The following is a 22,419-nucleotide window of genomic DNA, read 5'->3' on the forward strand; positions in this document are numbered from 1 at the left end:
AGGTCTCGGTGGTGTCACTTTCAATACAGGGCTCTGCCCTTTGGCGTAGCAATAGCCCCCCGAGTCTTCACGAAAATAATTGCAGAGGTCACAGCACATCTCAGGGGAAAAGACACTCTGGTAATACCATATCTGGACGCTTTCTTGGTAGTGGGAAGAAATTTCTCTCACTGTCAAGAACAAGTCAAAATCGTGATGGAGACACTACAGACGCTGGGATGGCAGCTGAACCTAAAAAAATCCTAATCCAAACTGGAACCTGCAAAGATCCAGAATTTCTTAGGCTTAACAATGGACTCGGTGGTGCAGGAGTGTCGCCTTCCAGAGGAGAAAGAAGAAAAGATCAAAAATCTAATCGTCACAACATTAAAAAAAAAAAAGAAATAACTCTGAGAAGGGCCATGTAAGTGTTGGGATCCCTAACCTCCTGCATACCAGCAGTAAAATGGGCCCAGTTCCACACAAGAGAAATTCAGTGGTGTGTGCTACAAAACGACCTGAGGCTTCAGGGACAGAGCAGAAGCTCACCCTTCCGGACCCTGTACTCCAGTCACTCAGGTGGTGGTTACAGATAGAGTCCTCTCCGAGGAGTACACCGGACATACACAGCCTCCAAGGTAGTCACAACGGATGCCAGTCCTTGGGGGTGGGGAGCCCACCTAGACACACTATGGCTCCAGGATCCCTGGGCCCAGGAGGAAAGAAATCTATCCTCAAACGATTGGTAACTGATAGCAATCGAAAGGGCACTAAAAGGATTGTTGACACATCTAAGAGAACACCATGTGAGAGTCCTATCAGACAACCGAACGGCGGTCGCATGTGTGTTGAACCATCAGGGGGGCACCCGTTCTCAGTCCTTGATGCAAATAGCAAAAAGAATCCGGACTCTGGCAGAACACCAGTTCCTCTCATTATGGGCCCTGCATATCCGAGGAGTGGACAACCTGAAGGCAGACTTTCTGAGCAGGAACCACTTGAGGCAGGGAGAATGGTGCCTAAAAGAGTCCATTTTTCAACGGATTGTGCATATGTGGGGGAAACACAACATAGATCTCTTTTGCCTCAAAAGCCAACAGGAAGGTTCAAAAATTCTGCTCCCTAAGTCCAGCAGACAGGCCATTGGCAGTGGACGCCTTCAGGATAGAGTGGACATCAGGTCTCCTGTACGCCTTCCCTCCAATATGCCTCATTCCAGCAGTTCTGCAGAAGATCAGGGAGGACAAAGCCTGAGTGATTGTGATAGCTCCCTTTTGGCCAAAAAGACCATGGTTCTACTGGCTGAGAGTGATGTCTGTGACGGACCCATGGGTGCTCCTGGAGGACCACGACCTCCTAACACAGGGTCCCTTCAATCACCCTCAGAAGTCCGGGCTGCATTTGACAGCCTGGAATTTGAAAGGTCACTACTAGAAAAGAAGGGATTCTCAGCGGGGTTAACATTCACCTTACTCAGTAGCAGAAAACCAGTGACTACAAAAAATTATGGTAGAATATGGGAAAAATTTTTATCTACCTCGGGCCCAATACGGGAAGGGGAAGTCCTGATAGTAGCCATACTGGAATTTCTGCAGAAACGCTTAGAGTTGGGGTTAGATGTCAGTACCTTCAAAGTACACGTCTCAGCCCTGGCAGCCTTATTCATCTGTGACCTAGCAAATGATCAAATGATAGGTGGGTGGCCCGGTTTATCCGGGCCTGTACTAGAGCTGACTCTGTCCCGTCCCCTACTCCTCCTCCCTGGGATCTAAATTTAGTCCTATCGGCTCTAACAAAGTCCGTTTGAACCACTAAACACAACATCAGACAAAGTTCTAACACTAAAAACAGCCTTATTGGTGGCACTCACATCGGCCCGTAGGGTTGGTTACTTACACGCAGACCCTCCCTACACTCTGGTCATGGATGATAGAGTTGTGTAAAAATTAGACCCTGCATACCTTCCTAAGGTAGTATCAAAATTCCACAGAGCTCAGGAGATAGTCTTGCCATCCTTTTGTCCTAACCCTAGTAACCGGAAGGAGGAGAGGCTTCATTGCCTAGACGTTAGGAGATGTATCCTGCAGTATTTAGAGGTGACAAGACCCTGGAGAAATCAGAGGGCCTTATTTGTCTCATACCAGGGGGCAAGAAAGGGCCTTAGAGCCTCTAAACAGACTATAGCTAGATGGGTGAGAGAGACCATCATGCTACCGTATAGTAGTGCAGGCAGGGCAGTTCCAGAGGGCCTAAAAGCCCACTCCACGAGGGGCATGGCAACGTCCTGGGCGGTGAGAGCTGCTGCCTCCATCGACCAAATCTGTAAGGTGGCCACTTGGTCCTCTCCATCTACCATTTTCAAACATTATAGATTACATCTATCTGCTACCTCTGATCTCACATTTGGGAGAAGAGTGTTAAGGGCCTGTCAAACTAAGCGATATCGCTAGCAATATCGCTATAACGTCACCGGTTTTTGTGACGTAGCAGCGATATTGCTAGCGATATCGCTATGTGTGATACTTACCTCCGACCGGCTCCCCTGCTGGTTATCGCTGATCGCGCGAGAACGTCCTGGACGGTTTCTCGTCGTCAGCTTCCTGTGGCGCCGACGAGCGACACGTGGACGCGGGCGGGAGGACGTCTTCATCGCCTCGTCTGACAGGTAAGTAGCGACCACCGACCGCTGCTATGTCGCTGGTGAGATCTGCCTGTGTGGCAGCTCACTAGCGACCACTTAGCGATGCACCAGCGATCCTGACCGCGTCATATCGTTGTCGGGATCGCTAAGTGTGACAGTACCTTTACAAGCAGTGATTCCTCACTAAAGAGAATACAAATCTCTGTAACTCTCTCGTGGTGCCGTCATGTAGAATGGAAAAACACGGGTATTACATACCTGGTAAAGTGTTTTTTCATGAGACATGACGGCACCCTTATATTCTCTCCCTATTTATCACATCATTAGTTGGGTGCATTATACGCTCCCTTGGGTGTCGGAAATTTAGTAGTGTAAAGGATGTATTATTTATATGTACACTAACCTGCGGAGTTCCTCTCGTGCTCTGCAAAACAACTGATGCGGAGAGAGGAGCCGCCCCTTTTATCTTGAAGGTTTCCTGTCCTCATTGGGCGGATCCTCTCTCTCGTGGTGCCGCCATGTCTCGTGAAAAAACACATTACCAGGTATGTAATACCCGTGTTTCTCTGCTCCTCTTCACTGCATTCCGCGCTACTGATGAAGGTCAATGATTGACCAGAACATCTACATGTTGGATTGTTTGCACCCAATAAATTTGCTTCCAGAATACATCTGAGTGCCAGGTTTTCTCCATTTGATTATGGGATAGGATCCTCCCTAAGCACCTGATTGCATCTTTGACATATCCCTTTCCCTTTTTCAGGTATTGCAGAGATTGATCAAGTATTAAATGTGCTGCTTACCACAGCCATGTTTGTGGGAGGCTGTGTGGCGTTCATCCTGGATAACACTATTCCTGGTGAGTGGTTTTCTGATAGAACTGGTGGTAAAGCTCATCCTCCATGGAGCGGAAATGGCTTTTGGCTAATTTCTGCTTCTGACCACTTCTGTGACCATCCTTTCTTTTTTTTGGACACTGCCTGAAACCCAAGTAGGCCACAACTGCCTGGCTAAGCATCTGCGGAGGGACCCTCAAGTCCTGATTAATATTTGATGTGCCTTTACCTGTCCCTCTTCTCACATATATTGGGGACCTCGAGTTGTGTTCACCTGTTTGATACTTAATTAGATTTACTTTGGCAAGAGGATGATGTAACGGCTCCTTCAGACGGCAGCTTTTGTCATGCGGGGGTCTACCTACGTTTTTCATGTATAGAACTCATACTTAGTCTATTCTACGGAGCTGTTCACATGTCAGTGTATTTTTGTGAACCAAGTGGTCTTCACAAAATCATGGAGACATCCTATTTTGAGTTGCATAACGGATTAAACTCTCCAACGCCAAGTATATGGTTCCATGTAAAAAATTACATGTCGTTCGTGTGTGGTCCATTTTCACTGACTGATAGATGCTTGAGAGACCTCCGTTTTTTTTTTTTTAAAAGGAAAAAGTGGTGACATTCTGATTGTAAGGACCAAACAATGATGAAAATCTGATCTGAAACACTGACAATCGGGTTTTTTTTTGTGTGTGTTTGTCAGAGGAATATCACTGACATCTGAGTCCTAAAGCATAGCGAGCTTACAATCATTAAAGGGGTTGTCCAATACTTGGACCTGCTCTTCTCAATCCCCATGTTTCTCCCTTGTGAAATAATAACACTAAGGCTGGGTTCACACGTAGCGGAATTACCGCGGAAGTTACCGCGAGAATTCCGGAATTCCATTCCGCAGGAAAATTGCATTTTAAATTCCCGTGATTTTCCCGCAGAAAAACTAGCAATTTCCAAGCGTAATTAGCTTGCAGAATGCTAGCATTTTGCAAGCGATCTGTAGCATCGCTTGGAGAACTGATTGACAGATTGGTCACACTCGTCAAACATAGTGTTTGACAAGTGTGACCAGCTTTTTACTATTGAGGCTGCCTATGCAGTGTCAGTAGTAAAAGATAAAATGTAAAAAAAAAATATTATTCTCACCTTCCGACGGCCGGCGATCTTCTTCCCGCCTCTCTCCACGCTCCTGGTATCTTCCGGTCCTTTGCGCGAATGACCGAGACATCGCGCTCCCGTGACGTCATCGCAAATGACCGAGACCGCGACGTCATCACGGTCATTCGCGCAAAGGATTACTGGGACCGGAAGATGCCGGGAGCGTGGAACGAGGCGGGAAGAAGATCGCCGGCCGTCGGAAGGTGAGAATAACAATATTTTTTATTTTAATTCTTTTTTTTACAGGGATATGGTACCCACAGCCTGGAGGAGAATCTCCTCTCCTCCGGACCGTGGGTACCATCCGCAAATGTTCTGCTTACTTTTCGCAAGGTGGGCACAGCCACATGCGGAAAGTAAGCAGAACAATGCATTCCTGTGTGTGCGGGATCGCCGCGTTTCCGCAAAATTTCCGCAAAATTAATGCGCATGCTGCGTATTTTACCGCGATGTGATACCGCCGTGGGAAAATCCGCAGCATTAGCACAGCATTGCGGAATCGCATAGGATTGCATGGGATGCTGTTTTTTGCGTTTTCGCGGCAAAATTGCGCGTTTAAAATCGCTGCGAAAACGCAAAAAAAGCTACGCGTGAGCCTAGCCTAATACTCTCATCTGGCGGTGTTGGCACTGACTCTCCCAGGGATCACCTAACATTATCATGTGATCCCTGCGGCCAATCGGCTCTGGCCTCCCTGTCTTTGGACAAACCACATATTTTCCCGTCTCCCATGACGGCACACATGAGAGAGGATCCGCCCAGTCAGGACAGGAACCCTACTGAAGATAAAAGGGCGGTACCTCTCCCTCGCTTCAGTTGGGTTTCCTGTCCTGACAGGGACCCGTGTGAACTGAAGACAGCAGGTCACACTTACCTGCCCCTCTCCCGTGCCGGCGTAGATGATCAGGCTGGGCTCCTGAGTGCTGGGCGTCGGGATTGAGGAAGCGCCGTCCGCGGGTCCTCCGGGGCTCAGCAGGAGCAGCACGGCTGGGGTCCTGGGGCACTGCCGTGGCTGCCGCGCCGCCCTCTCCCCCTCTGCCGGTCCATAGGAGTTCCCTATTCTGGAACAGCGCAGGAGCGTTGAGGGAGCGGCCGCTTCCGGGTCGCGCTCCTCTGACGTCACGCGCAGGGCACGCTGGGAAAGGGGGGTGCCCGCGTGACGTCGGGAGGCGGCGCCAGCTATCCAAGATGGCGGCGCCCATGGTAATCAACGCCGACCGTTGGAGAGTGATCCCGGCAGCATGGCAGGGGGGGGGAGGGGCTGTGGGGGTAACCGGAGGAGGCGGAGAGTGCAGTGGATCCCCCTTACAAAAGGGGGATGACCACAGAAGACGCACTCATGCCCAAGGCTTCAGGATGGAAGTGGGGCAAGACGAGCATCGTCAGCAGCAGCGTCAGCAGCAAGACCTCTCGCCAGATGCCAGGCCGAGCCGCAAGCATACCAGGAGCAGTCGCTCAAGTGGTGGGAGCGGCAGTCATAAGCGCAACCGGCGTGACTCTGGGACGTCCAGGAGAAACGTCACGAGTGCATCTGAGGAGCCTCCGAGATCGGTACCCCTGGTTGACAGCGGTGGTGAGTGATCTACGTGAATGTCACCCTTATGGTAACGGGGTTCCATTTTCTCTGTCTGATCACTAGGGGGCGAGAAAGGCCAGCAGCAAAACCAAAAATAGAGAATGCGCCCTATGTAAAAACCCACTGGCAGATCAGTGGCAGAAAGATCTCTGCGCTGACTGTATAAACAGGACTATACAGGAGGAGACCCCTGATTTGGTGACTAGTCTGAAGGAGTTAATACATCAGGAGGTGAAAGGTTCCCTAAAGGCAGCCCTTAAAAAGAAAAGAAACCGTAGAAGGAGCTCCGGTTCAGAAGCCTCGCCAAGGCAGAAGGGGCGGGATAGATCTTTGTCCCCCTCCACCTCCTCTTCCTCTATTCAGTCCTCAGAATCCTCTTCGGACAGCGATATAGGTGGCCGTCCATGTTTCCCAACGGAGGACGTGGAAAAGCTGGTGAAAGCCATTAGAGCTACAATGGGCCTTAAAGAGGAAAAAGCTCCCAAGTCAATAGAGGATGTAATGCTTGGAGGACTGGAGGAAAAGCGGAAACGTACCTTCCCTGTAAATGATAAAATAAAAGCACTAATTGACAGGTAATGGAAAAAGATGGAGCGGTCAGGGGGCTTACCTTCCACATCAAAGAGGAGGTACCCTTTTGACCAGAAGGACTCAGAAACCTGGGAAAAAGTCCCAAAAATTGATGGGGCTGTAGCCAGATCCTCAAAAAAGGTATCCCTACCATTAGAAGATTCTGGCGTGTTGAAAGACCCGCTTGATAAGAAAGCAGATGGGTTTCTGAAGCACATCTGGGAAGCTTCAGCAGGGGGATTGAAGCCAGCAATAGCCGGTACCTGTACCGCTCGTGCCCTCATGGTCTGGCTGCAACAAATAGAGGACCAGATCAAGGATAGAGTTCCTAGAGACGAAATTCTAGCTAATCTGACACTGGTGCACGGAGCAGCGGCTTTCCTGGCAGATTCCTCTGCAGACTCCGCAAGATTGACAGCTAGAGCAGCAAGCCTGTCAAATGCAGCAAGACGAGCCCTGTGGCTTAAAGGGTGTCCCGGAGAGTTACCCTCTAAGCTTAAGTTGTGTTCCATTCCATGTGATGGCCAATTCCTCTTCGGGAAAAAACTAGAAGAGATTTTGGAACATGCGGGGGATAGGAAGAAAAGCTTTCCCCGATTTCCGGGAGAACCTAAGAAGCAGCCCTTTCGGAGAAGGAGATTTAACAGTGGTCGTCCCCCGGGAGATAGAAAAAGCAGGGACTTTAAAGAAAAAAGAGGATCGGGCTATATGTTTAAAGGGCCCTCCACTTCCTCCAAAAAATCTCCCCAATGACATTGGGCCGGAGGTAGGGGGAAGGCTTTCTCTCTTCCTTTCCGCCTGGGCAAATATCTCCCCCAGTACATGGGTCCTAAATATAATCAGGGACGGTTTAAAAATAAAATTCATCCGTCCGCCCAGGCATACCTTCATAATAACACCCAGAAGGAAAGCCCAAGAGCAACAGCTGGCCCTGGAGACGGAAGTCTTGGGACTAGTGAAAAAACAAGTCCTACTGGAAGTCCCAGTGCAAGAAGGAAGGGGGTTCTACTCCCCCCTCTTCTTAATACAAAAACCAGACGGCTCTTGGAGAACCATTGTCAACCTGAGGAGACTCAATCAGTGGATAGACAATTGCTCCTTCAAAATGGAGTCAATCAACACGGCCACAAAGATTCTGTTCCAGCATTGCCTCATGGCAGTGATAGACTTAAAAGATGCCTACTATCACATCCCAATCCATCGGGAGTATCAGAGATATTTGAGAGTAGCGCTCTATGTCCAGGGGCAGGTGAGACACTACCAATACGCAGCCCTTCCGTTTGGCCTGTCTACAGCCCCCAGAGTATTCACCAAAGTGATGGCCGAAGTAATGTCTTTTCTGCGATCCAGGGACATAGTGATCGTCCCATACTTAGACGACTTTCTGTTAATAGGGAGATCGGAGGCCCATTGCACACATCAAGTGAAGGAAGTGATAGCAACTCTAGTACGACTAGGATGGATAGTAAACATCCCCAAGTCAAGGATAACCCCAGTAAAAGAGCAATCCTTCCTAGGGTTGATATTGGATTCCGAGCAACAACGCTGCCTCCTACCAGAGGGCAAAGTGACCAAGATAAGAGGCCTAGCTCGCACGGCAATTCAAAGGCCAAATATGACACTGAGGAACGCAATGTCCCTTTTAGGCTCACTGACATCATGCATACCCGCAGTAACATGGGCGCAGTACCACTTAAGGCAACTACAGTGGGAGGTTCTGTCAGCACAGAAACAATTAAAAAGGCATTTAGAAGGCAAACTATGTGTCTCAGTGGCTGTAAGAGATTCCCTGCTCTGGTGGACTGTAGAGAAGAATCTAACAGCCGGTGTCCCGTGGCAAAAACCAGTCGAGGACATCATTACGACAGACGCGAGTGCCACAGGATGGGGAGCACACCTGAGATCCCACACAATACAGGGGACCTGGTCCGCACTAGAAAACGATCAGAGTTCAAATGTAAAAGAACTATGGGCAGTGGAAAAAGCCGTGAAACATTTCCTTCCCTTACTTCGGGGCCGCCACACCCGGGTCATGACGGACAATCAGGCAGTAGTAGCCTACATCAATCATCAGGGGGGAACGAGATCTCGGGGCCTCATGCAAATATCAGATCTACTCTTCCAGCTAGCAGAACAACATCTGTTATCCATCACAGCACTGCACATAAAAGGGGCAGAAAATATAGAAGCAGACTTCCTGAGTCGCAGGCATCTAAGACAAGGGGAATGGTCCCTAAACCCCCAAGTCTTCCAACAAATAGTTCAGGCCTGGGGCAAACCAGAAATAGACCTGTTCGCTACCGCACGGAACCGGAAGGTCAGGAAGTTCTGCTCACTAAACCCCAGGGAAAACCCCTTCGCAGTAGATGCCCTACAAATACCCTGGAAGTTCATCCTGGCCTATGCATTTCCCCCAATAACAATGATCCCAGTAGTGGTCAGGAAAATCAGGGAGGATCGAGCGAGAATAATTCTTATAGCTCCATTCTGGCCGAGAAGGCCTTGGTTCTCCCTTCTGAGGCTCATGTCACTGACAGATCCATGGATACTACCGGAGATTCCAGACCTGCTTTCCCAGGGACCAGTGGTCCACTCTCAGGCGAAGGGCTTCCATCTAGCAGCCTGGAATTTGAGAGGGCGCTACTGAGTCGCCAGGGATTCTCTCCAGGGTTAGTCTCCACCCTGTTGAAAAGTAGGAAACCTATAACATCCCAAATCTACGGTAGAACGTGGAAAAAGTTCCTAGACTTCCTGGGAGAACCCTTGGGGGATGTAGCGCCAGTGGGACCTATCCTAGAGTTCTTACAGTCGGGGCTACAACTGGGGTTAGCCACTAATACACTCAAAGTTCAAGTCTCAGCTTTGGGGGCCCTATATAACTGCAACTTAGCAGCCAATAGGTGGGTGTCCCGATTCATAAAGTCCTGTGGCAGGTCAAGGCCGGTCATTATCCCAAAGATACCACCATGGGACCTCAACCTAGTCTTAGAGGCTTTAACCAAAGACCCCTTTGAACCACTACTAGAGCTGTCACCAAAGCTACTTACACTTAAAACTGTCTTACTGGTAGCCTTAACATCAGCCCGAAGAGTCAGCGACCTTCAAGCTCTGTCTATATGTTCTCCATATACACAGATATTGGAGGACCGAGTGGTTCTAAGACCAGACCCGGCCTATCTCCCCAAGGTAGTCCAAAAGTTTCACAGGACTCGGGAGATCTCCTTGCCATCGTTCTGTAACAATCCTAGAAACCCTGGGGAGCAAAAGTTCCATACATTAGATGTAAGAAGAGCCATATTACAATATATATCAGTAACTAGTCAGTGGAGGAAAGATCAGTGGGAGAGGTACCGCCCTTTTATCTTCAGTAGGGTTCCTGTCCTGACTGGGCGGATCCTCTCTCATGTGTGCCGTCATGGGCTCCGGAAAAAACGGCTACCGGTAAGTAACCTTGGTGTATCCATAGCATGTCAGAGCTGCTGCTTTCTCTTTTCCTCTGGGTGTAATTGATACGTCAAAAGGAGGAGAGGGTAAAGCCAGCTCTGCTTGTCCGGAGGGATAGCGTGACATAACGATGAGAGCCAGTGCCCAAACCGCTGGAACGACATCGGAGGCGAGTATAAGTGTTACTATTTTGCAAGGGGGAAAACCTAAGGAGTCAGAAGAGGTTGTTTGTTTTAGTGAGCAAGCTGGACTTCGTAAACTTACAACTACTGCTGGACACTTTAGTTACAAGGGCTATTTTTGGGAGATCTAGTTCTTGTATAAATTATTTCTCACCCTTGTTAATTTCACAAATGGTATATATGAGCCAGGTTTATGTTCCTGATACATTCCCTTTAATTAAAGGCTTGTCTCAAAATCAGCATTTTTACCTATTCAAAGAATAGATGGTAAATGTAACCCCTTCACGACCTATGACTTACTGTATATACTCGCGTATAAACCCCCCTAATTTTGTCAAAAATTACTGGGAAAACTTACTGACTCGCGTATAAGCCTAGGGTGCACAGTGTGTGGCCCCAGGTAATGCTGCACAGTGTGTGGCCCCAGGTAATGCTGCACAGTGTGTGGCCCCAGGTAATGCTGCACAGTGTGTGGCCCCAGGTAATGCTGCACAGTGTGTGGCCCCAGGTAATGCTGCACAGTGTGTGGCCCCAGGTAATGCTGCACAGTGTGTGGCCCCAGGTAATGCTGCACAGTGAGTGGCCCCATCATGTTGCTGCTGCTGCCTCCATTACACACACAAAATAAATAATATACTCACCTCCTGCTGCTCATCTGCAGCGTTGGCGGCTCTGGAACGGGGACAGGTGAATATGGCCCCCCCGTTTATACTCACCCATTCCTGGTGCTCGTTTCTGCAGGGCAGCCCCTGCTTGTTCCATGTTCTCGGCGCTGCTTTGCTCTTCCTGCTTCAGCGGTCACGTGGTACTGCTCATTAAGGTCATAGATATGAGCATATTCATGAGTTTAATAAGATAATCCTTTAATGAGCGGTACCACGTGACCGCTGAAGCAGGAAGAGCACAGTAGCGCCGAGAACATGGAGCAAGCAGGGGGGCTGCAGAGGGTGAGTATGATCTCTAGCACCACCGACCCACCGACCCCCCCCCCCCCCCCCCGGTATATGACTCGTATATAAGCAGGGAGGGAGGGGGGGGACACTTTCAGCCCAACAAAATGGGCTGAAAATCTCAGCTTATACACGCATATATATCTATGCCATAGGTCGTGTCCCTGCACTTTTTTTTCGTTTTCCGGTACTCTATGGTAAAGTCAATGCTATTTTTCAACAGTACAACTTCTCCCACAAAAAACAAGCCCTCACATGGCCATATTGATGGGAAAAATTGAAAAAGTTATGACTCTGGAAAGAAGGAAAGCAAAAAACGAAAACGTAAAAAAAGGGAAACCCCCAAGGTTGAGAAGGGGCTAAAACCTCTTCGGCTGAGGAGACACCCACTAATTCCAATTTGGGTCCCAAAGTCCACTGTTTGAATGGAGCTGTAGTGACCACCACACCTATAGATTGCGAATAGAGCAGAGGTCTCACTTTCCGCTACCACTTAATTAACATAGAGTATTTTGGACTGCTGCTCTTGGGATTACATGGGTGCCGGCATTTGTACCCTCAGCAGTTATACATTTCTGACCTATTTGGTGGATAGGTTGATGTATGTTATGGGACATCCCCCTTCCCGACCTGTGACACAGCGTATGCGTCATGAAAGTCGGTGCCAATCCGACCCATGACGCATTTGCTGTGTCATGACTTTAAAGCCCCCTACGGGCCGGGTGACCGGGGTCACTGAAAGGTCACCCGACCCGCCGATACAGGGGGCTTTGTACTTCACCACAGGGGGGGTGGTGGCTTTGCCCCCACTTGGCTACGATCGCTCTGTTTGGCTGTTGAAAATGAAACAGCCAATCAGAGCGATAGTAATATTTCATCATATTACAAACCAGCCATGGCCGATGCTGCAGTAGCATCGGACATGGCTGGAGACACCGATCTGACCCCCCCACACCGGCTAACGGGGCCGATCTGCCCTCCGCCACTGAATGACAGCGGCGATCTGCTGCCGCTGTTATCATCTGCTCCCCCCGCCTTCCCTCCGCTCCCCCCCCAGCTTCCGATCACCTACCCTCCCACCCCCCCCGATACCTTCAGAGTGCCGCTCCAGCGGTCCCGGATCGTGGGCGCCGCCATCTTGGAAAATGGGCACATGCGCAGTGTGCCTGCTCGAATCTGCCGGCTGCAGATTCCATTCATTCATTTTGATCACTGTGATAAACTCTCACAGTGATCAAAATAAAATAAAAAGTGAATAACCCCCCCCCTCCCCCCTTATCACCCCCATAGATGGGCACAAATAATAAAATAAAGAAAATATTTTTATTTTTCTGTTAGGGTTAGAATTTAGGGTTAGGGTTAGAATTTAGGGTTAGGGTTAGAAGTTAGGGTTAGAATTTAGGGTTAGGGATGGAATTAGGGTTAGGGGTGATGGGATTAGGGTTAGGCTTGTGGTTAGGGTTGGGATTAGGGTTAGGAGTGTGTTGGGGTTAGGGTTATGGTTAGGGATGTGTTTGGGTTGTGGTTAGGGGTGTGTTGGGGTTAGGGTTGGAGTTAAAATTGAGGGGTTTCCACTGTTTAGGCACATCAGGGGGTCTCCAAACGCGACATGGTGCCACCATTGATTCCAGCCAATTTTGCGTTCAAAAAGTCAAACGGTGCTCCCTCCCTTCCAAGCCCCGACATGTGCCCAAACAGTGGTTTACCCCAACATATGGGGTATCAGCGTACTCAGGAAAAATTGCACAACAACTTTTGGGGTTTCATTTCTCATGTTACCCTTGGAAAAATAAAAAATTGGGGGCTAAAAAATTATTTTTGTGGAAAAAATTTTTTATTTTCACGTCTCTGCGTTATAAACTTCTGTGAAGCACTTGGGGGTTCAAAGTGTTCACCATATATCTAGATAAGTTCCTTGGGGGGGGGGTCTAGTTTCCAAAATGGGGTCACTTGTGGGGGGTTTCTACAGTTTAGGCACATCAGGGGCTCTGCAAATGTAACATGACGCCCGCAGACCATTCCATCAGTCAGCATTTCAAAATGTCACTACTTCCTTTCCGAGCCCCGACATGTGCCTGAACAGTGGTTTCCCCCAACATATGGGGTACCAGCGTACTCAGGACAAACTGTACAACAACTTTTGGGGTCCAATTTCTCCTGTTACCCTTGTGAAAATAAAAAATTGCTGACTAAAAAATTTTTTGAGAGGAAAAATTTTTTTTATTCTCACGGCTCTGCGCTATAAACTTTTGTGAAGCACCTGGGGGTTCAAAGTGCTCACTATGCATCTAGATAGTTCCTTAGGGGGTCTAGTTTCCAAAATGGGGTCATTTGTGGGGAGCTCCAAAGTTTAGTCACACAGGGGCTCTCCAAACATGACATGGTGTCCGCTAACGATTAGAGGTAATTTTCATTTCAAAAAGTCAAATGGCGCTCCTTCTGTTCTGAGCCCTGCCGTGCGCCCAAACAATGGTTTCCCCCCCCACATATGGGGTTCCAGCGTACTAAGGACCAACTGGACTACTTTTGTGGTCCAATTTCTCCTGTTAGCCATGTCAAAATAAAAAATAGTGGGCTAAAAAATCATTTTTGAGGAAAAAAAAATATGTACTTTCACTGCTCTGCGTTATAAACTTTTGTGAAGCACTTGGGGGTTCAAAGTGCTCACTACACATCTAGATAAGTTCCTTAAGGGGTCTAGTTTCGAAAATGGTGTCACTTGTAGGGGGTTTTCACTGTTTAGGCACACAGGGGCTCTCCAAACGCAACATGGTGTCCGATAACGATTGGAGCTAATTTTCCATTCAAAAAGTCAAATGGCGCTCCTTCCCATCCGGACCTTGCCGTGCGCCCAAACAGTGGTTTATGACCACATATGAGGTATCGGTGTACTCAGGAGAAATTCCCCAACAAATTTTATGATCCGTTTTATCCTGTTGCCCATGTGAAATGAAAAAATTGATGCTAAAAGAAAATTTTTGTTGGAAAAATTAAAATGTCCATTCCTTCCACGTTGCTTTAGTTCCTGTGACGCACCTGAAGGTTTTTTAATCTTCTTGAATGTAGTTTTGAGTAGCTTGAGGGGTGCAGTTTTTAGAATGGTGTCACTTTTGGGTGTTTTCTGCCATGTAGACCCCTCAAAGTGACTTCAAATGTGAGGTGGTCCATAAAAAAAAAAAAATGGTTTTGTAAATTTTGTTGTAAAAATGAGAAATTGCTGGTCAACTTCCTAACAAAAAAAATTTGTTTCCAAAATTGTGCTGATGTAAAGTAGACATGTTGGAAATGTTATTTAGTAACTATTTTGTGTCACATAATTCTCTGGTTTAACAGAATAAAAATTTGAAAATTGCAAAATTTTCGCCAAATTTCTGATTTTTTCACAAACGCAAAGATTATCGACCTAAATTTACCACTAGCATGAAGCCCAATATGTCACGAAAAAACAATCTCAGAATCACTAGGATCCGTTGGAGCGTTCCAGAGTTATTACCTCATAAAGGGACACTGGTCAGATTTGCAAAAAATGGTCAGGTCATGAAGGTCAAAATAGGCTGGGTCATGAAGGGGTTAACAGATCCTTACATGTCCAGTTTAGCTCAGGCATCATGCCATGCTGTGCATTCCCCTAAGGGCAGGGGCTACAGAGTTGATGTTACAAAGATTAAAGGGTCTTTAATATGAGTAGCTCTCCATATAACTACAGATCATTGTCCTTCCAGGCACGGCTGAAGAAAGGGGGATCCGGAAATGGAAGCGTGGAGTAGGCAAAGGAGCGTCTGCTGCTGAAGGCATGGATTCCTACGACCTACCGTTCATTATGAACTTTCTCCGGAAGTACAAGTGCTTCAGCTACCTTCCGATCAGTCCCACGTTTGCAGGATACCAGTGGAAGACCGCTAAGAAGAGCCGGAAGAGTCGGCGTGGGGAGGAGGAATCAGAGCCCACCGTATAACCCCGGCCTTCAGATCGTTTTGTCCTACAGTAATGTCTCTGCAAACTCGTTGCCAGATTCCCCGAGTTTTGAACCAGTTGTGTGTTCTACTCCGTATACTTACATAGAAAAATTCCAGGGCTGAGACATGAGTGCGTACGGTGGGCCAAACCCTCTGACCGCCTTGACCTTGTGCCTCTCTTCCTGCATTTTTGCCCCCTTTTTTTTTTTTTTTTTACTCTTGTTAATCTTTAAAAGCAATATGTCCTGCCTGACCTTTGCCAACTCGCCCTTCCTCGGTGCATGGCCGGCGTAAACTGGTACCATGCCAGCTGTAGGCACCACCTGCATGCTGCCCCTCGGTCTCAGCTCTGAAATATTTAAATAGCTTTCTTTTCCACCAGTCTCCTCAAAAAAAAAAAACCCCCTGAAGTGCAATGTTTAATATGAGAATTGTCCTTCCCTTTACCCCATTGTTCCACCAAGAGACTAAAGCTGCGTAGAGGGGACTGGGTTTAATTTTTTTCTGTAGAGGCCAGTATAGCCACTAGGTGATGCTCACTTCTGACCATCAGCCATGTAGCTGGAGATGACCTCTGAAGTATATGTACCTTTATTTATGTTGTCGTTTGCACAGCCATCTTACCTTTCATATCATTGATCTGGTTTACCAGTGCAGCAAAACTCTTGTAATATTTATTTCCTTTTTTTTTTTTTAAATTCTATTTATTGGATTCCATTTGCCTTAATGATATTTCAATGATATGTCGTGGATTTTTCGGGTTTTCAGTTTCCAATTTGTAAAACCCTTTGGAATCCATAACGCATATCTGTGCAACTATTAAGATATCCAGTGAAATTCTACTTTAAACTGCGTAACTACGTTCAGTCCCATCCGCATGGGATAGTATTCTTAAAGTGTACATGTTACTGACATGTAATAGAAGTGGCCATATTGGCTAAATATTCCTATTTAACAATATATGAGGAACAAGTGATATCACTGAAGAATAACGGCTTTATTCACCCTGAGTGGTGGAGTGCTGCATTACAAAAAAAAAATTTTTATACGTTCACTTTGCACTTTTTATAGTTGCATTTTTTTACCCGTATTTAAAAGGGTTGTCTGAAGCTTAAAAAAAAAAAAAGTCCCAAACTGCAGGAAAAAGAGAAAATAATAAAAAAAAAAAATAGATCCTAAATCATGATTTTAAATCTGCTGCCCTTCGGGGAGGCTACGAAGGAAGCTTTTTGAAAATCTTTCAAGGAAAAAATTTTTCTCATTTTAAGAGAAAATAAAAATCAGTGTTTCTAACTTTTTCCTACAGTCAGCGTAAAACAAAAAAATAAATCTTTTAAATACATTAAACGAAAATGGGAAGAAAGTATTTTAATATTCTGCAGTCAGTGTAAAATTTATAATGTGGAAAAACTGTTTTACACTGACTATAATATATAAAAATTTTAAGTAATCACTATAAAAGTTAGTTTTTATAAAATTAAAAATATACACACTATTCAGCATGTATTCTTGTTGGTGCTAAATTTTTTTTAAGCGCTGACTACAAAAAATACCTGCAGATTATAGTGTGTATAATCTTTTTTTTATCTTACAAAAACTTATACGGATTACTTAAAATCATTTTTTTTACACTGACCAAAATTAAACTTTTTTCTAAAATTTATTGGAAATGTTTTTTTACACTGACTGTAGGAGAGAAAAAACCTTGATTTTTGTTTTCTCACACTGACTACTAAAATTTTTTTCCAACCCAAGATTTAAAAAAAATTCCCATCAGACAGGAAAAAAGGCACAACAGAAGTGAATTATTAAAAATTTGCAGTGTCAGGTTATACCATTTACCCTGAGACTATGTTCACATGAAGACTTTTGAATTGTTCAAAAACACTTTTTTTTTTCAAACATAAAACATTTTAGGAGAGGGTTTATAAAGAAGTTTTTCTAATTTTCTTCCTTTTTTTTCCCTGAAGCGTTTTTGCGTCCTTTTTGATTTCAGCTCCTAGTTTGGTATCTTTCAAAACGTCTTTGGGATTTAAAAGTAAAAAGTCACAACTTTTCATAATCTGCTTTAAAAAAAAAAAAAAAACTTGTCAAAATTCTCCATGTGAACATAGGAGGAATCTAGCAAGGATCGTTCCTGCCGGTAATACGGTGTGCGCCTTGTACTTGCCATTAGTTTGCTTCCACTTTTTGGAGCTTAAATCTTGAAAAGCTGCATGGGTCTTGAAGGCTTTATAAATGTGGCATTAGCTACAAGTGCCATCCTTTTTTGTAATGCAATTATACCCAGACACCAGCTTAATGCATTAATCCGTAGCCAAAGCAAATTGTGAAGAGGCCTTAGGACCACTGATATCACCCCATTCATTGTCCTCGGTATTACCGGTCCGGCGCTCTGGCTGGACAAGTGGCAGGTACACTTTAAAAGGTAATTGATTTCGGATTTACAATTGACATGCTCTCTCCGGTCCGACCAGTGGACGGACGTACAATAATTTATGGTTTCTTACAGAATGGGCATCGTGTATCAATATCGTCTCGATAAAGCCGCCTTGTTGCTTGTAGCTACAAATCAAGATGCAGGTTTTAATTGTTTGGTGGAATTTAATTTCTGTGGGCAATTGGGACACTTTCTCAGAGTCTGGTTTGAGAAGGATCCCGGTATATCAGTATATTTGCGGATCATTTAGTTACCACGCGGCATCCTAGGACACCAGGGATGCTCACGATGAACAGACACACCTTGAGGCACATTTATTAGAACTTAAAGGGTATTCCCATCTCCAAGCTCCAATCCCAATATGTAGTAGTTGTAATAACTTAATTGTAGGTATTTACAAATATTATCAGGAGAACTATACTACATTTCTATGTCACTTACCCCATGTGCAGGGCATTGCAGTAGCTTAGGTATCCATGGTTACGACCAGTCATGGACAGCTGCTAGTGGTTGTAACCATGGATACCTAAGCTACTGCAATGCCCTGCACATGGGGTAAGCGACATAAGTTATCAGTAGAACTATACTACATTTCTAATTGTAGGTATTTACTAATGTTATTATTATTACACCTTTTACATGTTGGAATGGGATCTTGGCGATGGGAACACCCCTTTTATGAAAGTAATCTGTTGTCCATAGCAACAGCACGAATGAGCCATGATTGGTTGCTAAGGGCAACAAGGACCATTGCCAAAGATTTCTTTGCAAATGAGTGGTCACATCGCAAGCTGCAGCGAGTCACAATAGATCTGATTTTTCTTTATTTTTTGCAACTTGCTGGTTGCGATAGTGTGCGGGTGGCAATGCGACCTCAGTGACTTGTATTATGCTGCGATGTAGTAGCGTCATACTTTGATTTTTTTTTTTTATCATGCGACCATAGTTTGTGTAACCCCTGTCTAATCTGTTTGGAAAGCCGCCTAAGGCTATGTTCACACGTTGTATTTTTTTCTGCAGCCGAAAACCTGATCTCTTAGCAGGAAAAAAATCTTCAGTCAAAATGCAAGTTTTGTTGCTTTTTTTTTTTTTCTTCTTTTGCTGCTTTTCTTGCTGCATTTTCTTCGTCATATTTTGTGGTGCTTTTCGGGATCCCAAAGTCCACTTTAACTTCCACCTTACAAGCATGACAATACAAGGTATTATAGGCCACCAATGCAGTGATGGAAGTGAAAAACAATTTGATCAAGTGATGTGGGGGAAGGATTTTTTTTATGTTTACTAGGGCATTATTTTATTTTTCACACACATCACTAATTTAATACTCGAAAAACTGTTCTGAACAAAAAAAGCTGTGTGACGCGCAGCCGTGACCGAACGTTGAGTGTACGGGAAAAATGTGCAATTACAAACCTAAAAACAGCGGGAGAAGTAGAATTGGTCGGACGTCGTTTACTTCACCACATATCACTGATTTTAATTATCACTAATTTAATCAAATTATTCTTGGGAGTGGGGAGAAACAAAAAGATTACTTTAAAACAAAAAAAAGTGGCCAATTACATTATATTTCAAGTACTTAAATATTGTTTTATATTTGAGAAAATCACAAATGGGTTTCACATCTTTGTGTACCTGCATTTAAAAAAAAAGGGTTTTTGCAAATTCTCATTGCTTTCTATGGGTGGAAAAAAAGCTTCAAAAATGGAACAAAAAAAGAAGCAATTTTCAAAAAAAAAAAAAATAAACCAGCTTGTGCATGAGATTTTAGAAATCTCAGCTTTTGCTGGTATTGTAAAAAGCAGCTTAGAAAAAAAAAAACAGCAAAAAGGCCACGTGTGAACATAGCCACAAATTACCATAGGCGGCATAGCTTTCTGGAACAGATTTCTCCATCGCTACGTTACCATCCTCTGCCTCTTACATATGACAGATCGCAGCCAGTGATGAGCGAACATGCTGGCATAAGATGTCACCTCGGGTGTTTTCTAAGTGCCTTCGGCGTGCTTGAAAAATATTTGAGTCCCCGTGGCTGTTGGACAGCGTACCAGCCGCGAGACATGCAGCCGCGGGGCCTTGAACATATTATTCGAGCATGTGATAGGCACTGTTGGCACCAGTTTGCTCATCGCTAATCTCGGAGTGTCGTACTCCTGCGGTACCTTATTCGGTTCTCTTCCGGATTCACGTTTTCGGTTGCGATGCATCGGTGGCTTTCTAACTCCAGATCCGTTTATGGTCGCTCCTGCTTAGGAGATCGTCTGCTTATTGCAGAATATCGTGTCGAACAATGCCGTTGCCCACCCTCGCTAATCAGCCCTGAATACTCTAAAAGCTAGGATTGAATTTCATTCACTGGCCCGCTTCTTGTGAAATCGGATCCTGCCCGACCTTCGAGATTCTAATGTTCATACGCACAAACTGGGTCTGAGCGGCATCCTCCATTCATTTCATGGCTCAATACACTTTACAGCCGGTGTGTCCTCCTGTTTCAGCGCGCAAGCCTAACGTTTTCTATACGGAAAAGAAAGTGCAGTATTATATAAAAGTACCGAGTATAGTATCAGTATTCCGGCTCCCCACTAATTGTACACATCCCAGTTTACTATGTTTGAAGAGTTTACACATTACTGTATATATGTCCCCTTTATGTAGAAAGGACAACTGCTGACAAATCTGTATTAAAGCCCTTACATTATTTTGATTAACCCTTCCAGTTGTTAGGCAAAGTTGTAGATGTTGTAATTGGGTTGTGAAGGGTTAAACTAAAAAAAACAAACTGCGGAATCCTTAATAAAAAAAAAAAAAGACCACAAACGCACAAGTTTGCAGTGGTTCTGCATCCTTGCCCCATTTCCTTCAATGGAGCTGAGCTTCAATACCAGACACGACCCATGGAAGTGTACGCTGCTGATTGTAACCTTGTACAACCCCTTTAGAGACTTTTGTGGTCGCTGATTCTGCAGTGTTAATGCTTGTATCTGGTGTTTTGTTTTTTTTTATATACCTGTGTACGGATTTATAGGGGTTGTCTTATGTTTGTAAATGGGTAGAATTGCGAAGTGCTCCTAAAAACTTTTTAGTTGACATTACAGTAAAAATCTCCATTCTCCAGAACGTCATGCTGGGATAAGTTATCTGAGCATGCTCTGGTGCTACCCAGTGACTTCAGCGTGTTCGAATATAATGTCCGAGTCCCCGCGGCTGCATGTCTCGCAACACAAGCAGGGATTGACTAACAAACAGGCGATCCCTGTAAGTGTTGCGGCTGTCAAACAGCTGAGACCTGCAACTGCGGGGACTGGAACATAGTGTTCAAGCACGCTGAAGACACCAGTTAGCACCAGAGCATGCTCATCACTACTATTTGCCTAGGTTATTGGCCACCTATCAGCGACTGATCCAGGAGATAGAAGATTCCACAACCCCTGTAAATTTCTAGCACAAATGTTATGGCTGGTTCATGTGATCTCAGTCCTTTTTAAGCCAATACTTAGAGGTAGAAAGAGCTCTCGTGTAGACATTACACCAAATTTTTTGTTTTCAAACACAGTCCATTTAAAAGGTAATTTACTTTGGGAAAATATTTGAGTTTTGTTAGGAGGATCCCCTGAGTAAGTGGATCACAAGGGGTGCACAGGAGCTGGGGTTTATGTTCCCTACAGCGCCCCCGCAGGGGAAATAAAGTATTACACAGAGGCTATTGAAATCAGTGGACTTATCCATGCACATACGTGGTCCTGAAGAGCAAGAGACTAATTGTAGCACCTCTGCATCCGGTAGTCAAGTCTAGGGCTTGTGTGCACACAGGATTTTTTTTGTCTTTTTGTTTTAGGCTTTTTTTTTTTCTCTCCATGTTCTTGCCCTGCTAGGTCCTGATAATTATTTGGGCTGCCTGATGCAGGAAATCTGAGGCACCCGACCCTTCATTCATATTGTTGCTGGCACCTTGAGCTGGGGACTGAATAAACCGAAAAGATTGTGCCATGATAGACATTTCATACATTCCTAAATATCTCGCAATGGACAAAAGTTGTAAAATGTGTAACTGACCTAGTACATGCACTAATGGATGTTTTTTGCTGATGTGTCAAGTTGAAACTAAGAAAATATAAACATTTAAATTATTTTTTATTTTTTTTTTTTCTTAACTTTATTTTAAAACTTTTTTTTCTTTTTTGTTCACTAATTGAAGGTAATTTGTGCGTAATAAATCTTACTGGGAAGAATTCCTTTGCATTTCTTCCATGAGTTATCGAGTCATTTGCTGGATGTTTTTTGGTTATGTAACATACGTTTTTGTTTTTTTTCCTCCCAAGATGTAATTTGTTACAATTTTTTAGAGAAATTATTTCATATTTAGTGTTTTTTTTCTAACATGGCTTTCATTTATTGTTGAAATATATTTAAGATAAATATGTAATATTGGACCAGATGTTGTGAATAATAGTAGAAAAAAAGCTATTTTATTCTGTATTTTTAAAGCTTGTTAAATATAAATAAACATTGATATACCTGCTGGTCATTTTTTTTCTTATCTCCCTCCCGTACCATTATACCATTTCTAGGGACAGGGTATTACATGGTATTTACTTCAGTTTTAGAAATGTTAATATGCAAATGTAATTTGTTATGAAGCAGAAAATTTAGAGAGGACCAGTCTGCTCTCCTGACATATTTTGTCTTGCAT

General features: G+C 44.9%; 1 protein-coding gene across 2 annotated transcripts in view; it reads left to right on the forward strand.

The window, feature by feature from the left end:
• The window catches only part of SLC23A2 (solute carrier family 23 member 2), a 163,382-nt gene extending 141,134 nt beyond the window's left edge, over positions 1-22,248 (forward strand). For both annotated transcript variants that reach the window (XM_073559495.1, XM_073559496.1), the window contains exons 15-16: positions 3,384-3,479; positions 15,056-22,248. In XM_073559495.1, coding sequence (XP_073415596.1) covers positions 3,384-3,479; positions 15,056-15,288 — 329 coding nt within the window. In that variant the 3' untranslated portion in view covers positions 15,289-22,248. The remainder of the gene's footprint in view (positions 1-3,383; positions 3,480-15,055) is intronic.
• Positions 22,249-22,419: the final 171 nt, after the last annotated feature.

The sequence above is a fragment of the Dendrobates tinctorius genome, unplaced genomic scaffold (assembly GCF_039654945.1).
Source record: "Dendrobates tinctorius isolate UK_male_01 unplaced genomic scaffold, ASM3965494v1 ptg000272l, whole genome shotgun sequence".
Classification (NCBI taxonomy): domain Eukaryota; kingdom Metazoa; phylum Chordata; class Amphibia; order Anura; family Dendrobatidae; genus Dendrobates; species Dendrobates tinctorius.